We start from the raw sequence: 10,578 nt of genomic DNA, 5'->3' as shown, positions 1-10,578 counted from the left end.
TCACCCCCTCAAGAAAACGACACCCCCCCCCCAAAAAAAATGAAAAGAAAAAAAAAAGGAAAAGGAAAAAAAATAGATTGGGAAAATATTAGACTTTATCTCGGAATGTATGCATTAAGTGTAAGATTACCGAGCACCTAAACCACTAGGCCACGCAGTCATGTAAGTTTAAAGGTTTAACGTTTAACAGGCTGCTAAATCTCAAGGTAAATTTTGAGAACGATTTTTTCATATTTTATCCACTTTCAACAAGAGGGCCACCTTAAACCAAATTTCCTCAAATGGACTTATGTACAGGCATGCTGAAGTAAAACAATTTCAGTGTTTTATTTATGGTTTAGGGTGGCCTTTTGCAACAGTTTGCAATTTTTTAGGCCCATTACGTTACATCTACTATATACTCTGAATAATCACGGTGATGTTTATTCTTATCAAATAAAGATAATATCAACATATAGATATCTTTATTAAGTAATTTGAATAAACACAAGTATAAACTGACATTGCATAGCAGAATATTTGTAAAACATGATATTAAAGAAAAAAGCATTTATGTAGGCGAAATTGCATACCAAGTGCGCTATACTCCTTTACTCCATTGCAGCCATTGCTTTCTTATCCTTCGTAGAACAAACGACCAAAACAATTATTCCTTATATCTATATTTCATAATTAAACTCTTCTGTACATTTTATTTAAGCATGGACTAGGTGAAATGTCACTTGAACCTCACAGTGTCTCCATCGAGAAATGTAAACAATAGACAAAGCATGGGTTACTGTAAAAAGTTCGAATCATGATGTCTAGTGCGACAAGAAGTTTTACATTACTACGTTTGTTGTTGTTGTTATCAGTTAATTTTTATTTCCGTGCAGAATTACGGGTAATGTACACATGCCCCCTTTTTTAAGATAATCATATTGCAAAATTATTTCTGTAATAACTGCAGGTTTAAGCTTTGGACAATCATCTTTTTAACCATGAGAAATCCATTGACAAAATAAAAACACCAATGCCTTCATATCTTCAATTTATTTCCTTCCTAGCTGCTAAAATTTCCACTACTCCAAAGGTATCTTTTTTATTGTGTGTTTCATAGAATTCCTGAAGGGTTCCTTCTTTCTTCATTCGCGTTACATTCCGTATCGCTTCTTCAATTTCCGCTTCGGTACAGGTTCCAAAAAACGATGAATTTTTTCTCCAGTCTTCACTTAATATGCTTTCAGGGTTGTCATAACCAGGGAAGTGTGACGGAATTAATGCTGTGAAAGCCGATTTGAGTGAAAAGCCAGCCTCTTCCAAACAGGTTTTCAGTTGTTTGTGACTAAGTAATCTTTTATGCCATCGTTGTGTGTTTTCCGGCATGACATGCGTTAACCAATATCCACTCAATTGATTTGGTGTCGCTGTAGTAATCGTTAGAACCGCTCCTGGCTTGAGGATACGATATACCTCCTTCAATGTTTTGAAGACCTCTGGAAATGAATTCCCATCAGGATTTCTTTCTAAATGGTGTAAAACCTGCAAATGATACTTGATTAAACTCTTAAATCGAGGTATGTTACTGTTGATGGTGCAGGGGTTTCAACAGTCTCCTTTAAAGTCTGCATTTCGCAAATTTTATGGTCGTTATAACGATCTAGTTTGCCAATACAACCTATCATTCGTCCAAATGATGTCTGACTTGTTTCATACTGATTGTAAGGCCCTTCTTGGCACACTAATTTCGTTTACCTGATGAAGATGTAGGGTTTATGGCGAGTGTGACCGGTCGACAGGGGATGCTTACTCCTCCTAGCCACCTGATCCCACCTCTGGCATATCCAGGGGTCCGTGTTTGCCCAACTCTCTATTTTGTATCGCTTATAGGAGTTGTGAGATTGATCACTGTACGTTATCTTCACCTTTCATACATAATTAAAACTAATGTACAATGTATAATTTTCAGAATATAAAGACCCATAAATCCATACACATACCAAATTTATCATTGCGGCATCGAAAAGATTATCTTCATATGGCATATCAGGCAAAACTACTTGTTTGAATGACAGTCTTGTTTTCGGATGGTCAGACGGCAGTTTTGCTTTCGCCTTCGCGAGCATTCCTTCACTGCCATCCATCAAGGTCAGGCTTCGTGGCTCAAACTGGAGAAAATAGTCTGCATAGTTTCCTGTTCCACAACCGATGTCAATCATATCCATATCCTAATATAGGAAAAGTGAATCTTAAAGTAATTTAGGCATTGTAAAATCATTGAAAATTAACGGTTCAATGGTTTTATTCCTACATATGTTGTAGCTGGCAGAAAAAGAAATACATCATAAAGATACCAACTACGGTTTACATGGTAACTATGGTGTTATTGTTGCCATCTTACGAATATTGGTTATAAGAACAAACAAAAAAGTAATGAAAATTTGATGGACAGGTTCAGCATGTAGGTAAAACTATTGCAGATTTTTTAAACAACTCTTTACTACAATTGCATCCAAACTCGTGAGCAAGTTATCTAGTCCTACAAATATGTTTAATGCTGCTTGCACTGTATTTAGACAGTTCTATTTTGATAAGCATTCAGAAAACAAAACTTTTGTACTTCAACCTGTGACTGAAGAGTTTATTTACAAGGAACTAAGAAATTTAAATGTAAACAAAAGTACTGGACTGGATAATATTCCAGCAAGCTTTTTAAAAGATGGTGCTTTTTTTCATTAAAGAACTTATCATGTATATTGTAAATAAATCCATCTTTAGTGGTGTTGTAACAAATGAATTTAAAATTGCAAGGGTCAAGCCCCTTTTCAAATAAGGAAATTCACTGGAAGTTGGCAATTATAGGCCAGTTCGCATACTTTGTATAGTGTCAAAGATACTGGAAAAATGTGTCCATGTACAACTTTTACATTTTTTGAACAGTAACAACTTAAAATTGTTTTATTCTTATCAATCAGGTTTTAGAAGTCATTTTTCTACGGATATCTGTTTAATACATATGTTAGATTTAATTAGAAGCAATACCTCCAAAGGGCTTTTTACTGGTATGGTAATGTTGGACTTACAAAAAGTATTTGAAACTGTCGATCATAAAATCTTATGTGACAAATTAGAGCTTTTAGGAGTTTTATCCACAGAGTGGTTTATGTCTTATCTATCTGGTAGACAGCAGAAAGTTCATGTCAATAATGTAGCATCCAATTTTAACCCAATAGATTGTGGAGTACCTCGGGGGAGCATTTTAGGCCCTCTTCTATTCTTAATTTATGTCAGTGATATGTCTATAAATATTGACAAAGAGTGCAAGTTGATTTTATATGCTGACGATAGTGATGTATTTTATGTTCATAGAGATCCTGGTGCCATTGCCCAAAAACTAGGAAATGTTATGGAAAATTGCTCTTCATGGCTTGTAGACAACAAACTGTCTCTTCACCTTGGAAAAACCGAAACTATTTTATTTGGACCACCCCAAAAATTGAAAAATGTTACAAGTTTTAAAATTCTGTGTAATGATCATGAAATCAAAGCATCTGATAGTGTTAAATATTTAGGTGTATGTATAAATACATTTCTATCATGTGAAAATATTGTTTCAAGCATCATTCAAAAGGTTAATGCTAGACTTCATTTTTTGTACAGAAATGCATCTTGACTAAATTTACAGTCAGGAAAGACCTCATGTTTTGCTTTAATACAATGCTATTTTGATTATGCATGTTCTTCTTAGTATTGTGGTATTGGCAAACAACTTAAACAAAAATTGTAAGTAACCCAAAACAAAGTTGTCAGATTTATTTTAAAGCTAGGTCCTAGAGCTAGCATCTCTAGTGACATTCTAGATTCTTTGGGCATGTTAAAAGTGGATGACAGAGCTACTCAACTAAGATTGAACCATGTATTTAATATATTTCATGGTAAAGCCCCACATTATCTCTATGATAGATTTGTTCTAAACAATAATAATACTAGAAGTGCTACAAACAAAATTTTTATCATACCTAAGATAAAAGGCAAAGAATCTTCTCGTTGTTGTTTTTTTTTTTTTTTTACAATGCTATCAAGAATTGGAATACTTTACCTTTAGATACAAAAGAGTTGTCAACTAAGCAAACTTTTAAAAAAGCTGTAAAGTCCTTAATAGCCAGCAAGGCAAGGGTCAGAACCAGATAACATGTACAATTTTGTTTAATACTTACTAGTATTTTTTTAATCACTAATATTTTTTCATCACTTTAGTATTCTAGTATAAGATATGTCTGAAGCTTGTCATTTAGCAATGCATTATGCAACTATTAATCAAAACCTGCCAAAATTCCAATTGTTAGTAAAGTAATGTTTATCCTTTTTGTCTGTTGATCATATATATTGTATAAATATAAGGACCCCATTGGAAATAAGCTAATTTAAGCTTTTATGGATTATCCTAAGCTTAAGAGATCATCATTTGTCATTATTCATACAGTCACTTATTTTAACTGTTATAACTGCATAGTGCTATAGATTATGCCAGGTTTCAATCTGTTATTTTAAATTTACAATCTTGACATTCTGTGATATTTTATACCTGAATAAAATGAAATGAAATAAAATGGTTACCTCTCCTTATGCACCTACTATAATAAATGCTGCATGTATTACTGATGACGTATAAAATTCTTAGAAACAGGGAAAACATACGAATTTTACATTGTATTGTTGGCACGCATGACATTATATACAACAGATATTATAATCTTAAGTTATTTCCATACAAGATAAAAGCACAGCTCCTTTGGAATGTTGTGGTGTATTAGCTTGAAATTCTTCACCACCAAAGAAATAAATGCCTTATGAATTTATTTACATTTTCTATATGATATAACATATGTCAAAAATATTTCTCAAAAGTATCAACCATGGATTTATGGGTAACTATGGCACTTTCATTCAATGTCAAAATCAACTAAAGTGTAAAGTTTCATATTGAATTAATTTAACATTGAACGAAAGTACAACTGCTTCGGGGAAGCACATGGTTTTGAAGACTTATTCACCTTCAAACGTCAGAAGCACCCGGTATACCGGGAATGTTTTTCATAGTGTGGATTCAGAAAAAAATTGAATGAACTTGACCTTTTCTAAAGTCCAATAACCTTGATTGCAAAAATTGCGTAACCGACATGGAGAAAATGCAAAAGACCAGAAAGGGATTTGGACCCGCGTCCCCTCAATTTTCTTCAAAGGTATTCTATCATCTGATCTAGATTGCCACAGGTGATCAAACACGTCTGGCCTCCATTCCTCCCTCCTTAAATATATTTTAATCTTGCAGATATCAAACCAGGATCGTTATCCTCTAGTAGGCATTTTCACCTGATAATTCCATGGTTAGTGTACTACACAAATGTAACAGGAAGACAGAAAATGCAACGGACCACACCGGAAATCGAACCTGGGCCCCCTGAATCTCTAATTAGGTGCTTTATCAACAACGATTTCTGGTCACCGGCGATTGACTTCATCTGACAGCAACATTCCTCTATTCTTAAATGTCTTTACACCTTCAAGACATCTACCAAGGGTCTTTATCCCCTGTCAGTTCCAAGACTTGTTCATGGCACCAAATGCATCAAGAAGGGAGAAAATGCAAAGGGTCCGACAGGGATACAATCCCGGTCAACCTGAATATCTAGTTATGGGCTCTACCAACAGAGCTATCTGGCCACCGGATTTTAAACTCGTCTGACCGCCACGGATCCTCATCTCCTGGTAGGTATTTTCATCTGTCAGTTCTAGAGGTTGGTCTACGACACCAAATATAACAAGAAGGCAGAAATTACAACGGACCAGACCAGGATTCCAACTCGAGCACTGTGGATATCTAGTCAGCTGCTCTTACCACTGAAATATCCAGGCCGATATCTACGGTCAACATCGTATTAAACACTACACTCAAGAATAGAGAAATTGTCCTTTCCTATACAACATTTGGTGCCGTTGATCATCCCTGGACTTGCAGGTTGTCCTCAAGGAGCAAAATTGATATAGCTTTCGAGGACTAACACAATTTAGGAAGGAAGAAGTGTAGTATTTGGGGTTATATGGACCGTCGATATCAGTCTAGATAGCTCAGTCATTAGAACACACGACTAGCAATGCAGGGGCCCGGGTTCGATTCCCGGCCCCGCCCAAATTTTTCTCCTTTCCTTTACTATATTTGTGGCTCCATTGACAATCCCTGGTCTTGTAGGTTGTTCTGCGAGGAGCAAAAACTCTCTGATGAGTGTCTTTGAGGACATACACAATTTAAGGGGAAAGGAATGTACAATTTAGGGTTATATGCACCATGGGTATAGTATCTCCATTTTAGTGACTGGGAAGTCCGACAAAATGGAAGTAGAATGAAGATATAAGAAATAAATTTCATTTCTATACGTACGTCATAGACGGAACGTATTGTGGTATGGCGTCGTCTGCCTGTCCGTCTGTCCGGACATTATAGGCAAAATGTCCAGAATATTACAACTTAGTACCTTTGATCACCATGATGAGAGGAAGATGCCTATTGTTTTGCAAGGAGAGTAGTCAAAGGTCAAGGTTGTACTAACACTTAGTAGGAAAACCTTACAAGCAGGATACAGACCGAATAGTTGGAGCTAGGGGCGTCAAACTTGGTACACATACTGCTCATGCCCAGAGAAGGGCGCCTTAAAGAATTGATGGGGCAAGGACCATCAAACCTGGTACACACACCTTATGCCAAGCGGAGGATGTCTATTGTTTTCAAGGTCAAAGGTCAAGGTCGTAGTATCAGTTAATAGGAAAGTCTTGTTGGCAGAATACAAATCAAATTCTTAGGATTAGGACCGTCAAACGTGGTACACATACACCTTATGCCAAGAGAAGGATGCCTATTATTTCTCAGTCAATATCTTAGTATCACTTAGTAGAAAGACCTTGTTTTCGTTATGGATACACATATTGCCATGGCATTCACAAGACTCCTCATGGTCAGTTTGCTGAATTGGTGAACCATGACCTACTTCAGGGGTAAAACAAGGTCAAACAGTTTCCAGATGTTATATCAATTCAGAGTGCATAGTATGCTTACAGGTCCAACTGGCGTATGTTGTACCGTTTGTGAGGGTATTAACGGTGACGCTTCACAATTCAGTTGGGAGAACACCTGACTAGAGAATCTAGGAGCCCAGATTCGAATCCTCGCCTGGTCCGTTGCATTTTCCCTTTTTGTTACATTTGGTGCCGTAGACCAGCTCCTGAAACTGATAGGTGAAAATGCATGACACTGGATAAAGACCATGGGTTGATGTCTTCAAGGTATGAAGACATTTAAGGAGAAGGATGTGGGTGATATATGTTTGATCGCCTTTCTCTAGATACATGTAGCTCAGTTGGTAGAGCACGTAACTAGAAATTCAGAATTTGGATCCCGGTCTGCTTGGTCAGTTGCATATTATGTATCCTGTTATAATTGTAATTAAAGTGAATGATAAAAACATGTCAGTTTCAACAGAAATTCAAATGTACACGCTCAAAATAAGTTTTCTAGGTTACATCTTTTGGAAGAAGAAATTTGGGCTAATTTACATTCACATATAGACGCCTCCTCATGGTTTATAGCAGTTGGAGTGATTTCCCCTTGATGAATCATGTAACACTTCGCAATCACTACTTAATATATAGTGCTGTTCTCAGTGCTCTTTGACATCACTTTCATTAACAGAAAGAGAGAAATATTACATTGTGCGTGTAACAACATTTTATCTTACATGAACCCTATGATATCTTACCTTGACGGTCTTCCCTGTAAAGTTCTCCATCATACCCTTTACTATATAAGCATCAGTGGCCCCTCTCGTGGAGTCGTACGATTTTGAAACTTCATCGTAATTCTCTATTTTGCTCATTGCGTCGGTATTTTCAACCTTTAAAGAAAAAAAGCACACTTAATCCTGCTTCATTTGCTTTTTGTGTCCATTAACACTTCATTAGCATAACACATTCACGCTATAACTGTGAAAATATAATTGTAACTCTACAAAATCATTTATTAACCTCCATATGTTTGAATCTATTTGCGTACATCATTGAAATTAATGTTCAGGTAAGACTTATAGCCACTGTCGGAAACATGCGTTTCACACTTACCACGGTAACAATTTGTCTGGTCTCGCCTAATTTCAACGATTTTCATTCATATAGCCGACTGTTTTGCTGCTTGACAGCGAAGTCATTATCACTAGTAGACATTTAAATATTACAAATTCACATATCGTACTTGCTGGATTCGTCTCAATGATCTTGCAACCTAAATATGCAGTAGTCTGACGTATTAAAAAGAGACAAAAAGGTTTAAGATACATTAAATGAAACTACAAATTAATAGCATCCCTCGACAGAATTGACATCATAGGCATAATTTTGGAGAACAAAGAGAAACAAGGGGCCCATACCCCGCATCTCTCACCTGAGTCACATTGGTCCAGCTGTTATGATTTTAAAGATATATTTTCAATCTTTATTCCCCGTGAAAAAAAATTACCCCATAGCGTGGAGCCAAATTGGTCATGACAAAACCAAACTTGAATGCACCCAACATGAGGATGCTTCCACGCCGTTATGACTAGCATAACATTACTGTTCTGGAGAAGATCGTGGACACAAAGTCAAAGACCATAGTATGAAATGATTGAGTACAGTTTTACGCCGTTTTGGCAATATTTCAGTCATTTTACGGCGGTTACATGTACTTAATTGAAATATGTTTGCTTGTGAGTGTTTGAGTTTCCCCTGACGGCTTGATATGAAATGAAAAGCCTTGCCATAAGAAATCGATATACAAAATAGGAAAGTTCTTCCTTAAACAATTAAAGATATTTAATAGGTTAGGTGTTTTAGAAGCAGGTCGAGTCCAAGGTCAATGTTACAAAGTTCGAAGCTTTGGTGCTGAGAAAAGGTTTTATTATATGATTGAATAATTCCCAGCTCTCTAATTGGCTGAGATCCAACAATGTAGAAATCATACTACGTTATGTTTACCTGCACGTGACCTTCCAAGTGAACATAAGGAATTATTTTTTCCACATAGGACCAAAAATAGGTCGGGAACTTCCAATTTGACGCGATCGATTAAACTTATTTTTGCCGTCCAATGAAATTCCGCGTTTCTCACTGGGTTCGGCTAAGATTTCAGCAAGTTTGTTTTCTGGTCGTCACATTAACAATCTTGAATGGTTTTTTAATCATTTAATCATATAATAAAACAATTATTGCTGTTTTTGAGGTCAATACGATGATTTAGCCACCTTCGAAGTACAATATTCACCGAGCCCGAAGGATTGATGACATTAATCACTGTTCGTTATCTTCACTTGTTCATTATTTAGGTCGAGACCCACTAACGTCAACTAAGGTCAGACAAAATCTCGTATTAAAGTGTGTTACGTTGTAACAGACCAACATGCGTTAATCTGAACTACAGATAGCCGTGAACTGCAGCGACTTTACCTTTGGAGTTTGATCCTTTAAATAACAAAACAACTTACGACAAAGTCGCAAGTCTTTAAAAATTGTATTACAACATTGAATGAATTAAACTCTTGTAAGGCTTGATTTTCAACATAAGTTTTCACTATCTTGCATTGAAGTGAATGATTTTTACAATAAACGGGGAAATTTCAGTATGTAAAGTTGGTTGTAAGTCGTACGCTCTTTTGTAAAACGTGTCCCTGGTCCTGGGCTGAGACCTACTTATGTCAACAAAGGTTATACACTTCAAACTGGGAAAAAACCCAAATTAAAGTGGGTTGTAGTAAACCAACATGCGTTAATCCTTCCTACAGGTTGCCATCAACTGCAATGATTTTAGTTTTGAAGTTTGATCCTATAAACAATGTAGTGAATCTATTTTATTTTTTTCAAAAGAGAATAATGTCCAGAATGCCAGAATGAAATAAACATTGATTTCATACGTTCATTTTATTTCATTCCTAGCTGCTATAATTTCCGACACTCCAGTAGCCGATCCAGGATTTCCGAATAGGGGGAGTCACATGTGACAGTCAAATATTAGCCAAAATACTCAGCCATTTTGGGAGCCAAATCTGGAGTTTTCATCTATATATGCCAGTAATGCCTTTTAAATTTGTCACTGCATCCCGTCGAAAATGCATCCAATATTTCTAAGACAAGCAAAACTTACCATGCGTTATATAAAATTAGCCTGGTTCATGAGTTTTAGATAATCCAGATACTTACGACAGAGTTAAAACAGCACTTTTGATAGAATAACCACCTAGCGATATGGGTAGCTAGAATGAAAGACACGTGATCTTATCTTAAAGCCCGGGAGTAATCTAGAAAAATTTACACCCCTACAGCAATTAAGCATACATGTATATGGCAAGAGGGCAGGGCTTAGTAGTGTTATCAGAATAAGCAGCAGTCTGATGCTTGACTCTACACGTGCTTTGTAGCAGACGATATTTTGAACAGGGAGACTGGCATGATTTATCAAAATAAACAAAAGTTTTCCCGCATTTTCCCATCACTCTGCTCGATCTGTGAGGCACTGAAAGG

General features: G+C 36.3%; 1 protein-coding gene across 1 annotated transcript in view; it reads right to left on the bottom strand.

Annotated features, from left to right (window-relative positions):
- Positions 1 to 449: 449 nt before the first annotated feature.
- Positions 450 to 10,578, bottom strand: part of LOC125660290 (uncharacterized) — a 50,739-nt gene continuing 40,610 nt past the window's right edge. Inside the window, exons 5-7 of the mRNA XM_048892111.2 lie at positions 7,791 to 7,925; positions 1,980 to 2,207; positions 450 to 1,521 (exon numbers count right to left, since the gene is read on the bottom strand). Coding sequence (XP_048748068.2) covers positions 1,027 to 1,521; positions 1,980 to 2,207; positions 7,791 to 7,925 — 858 coding nt within the window. The 3' untranslated portion in view covers positions 450 to 1,026. The remainder of the gene's footprint in view (positions 1,522 to 1,979; positions 2,208 to 7,790; positions 7,926 to 10,578) is intronic.

The sequence above is a fragment of the Ostrea edulis genome, chromosome 9 (assembly GCF_947568905.1).
Source record: "Ostrea edulis chromosome 9, xbOstEdul1.1, whole genome shotgun sequence".
Classification (NCBI taxonomy): domain Eukaryota; kingdom Metazoa; phylum Mollusca; class Bivalvia; order Ostreida; family Ostreidae; genus Ostrea; species Ostrea edulis.
The sequence above is the reverse complement of the archived record's forward strand: the minus strand, read 5'-3'. Positions and strand labels throughout refer to the sequence as shown.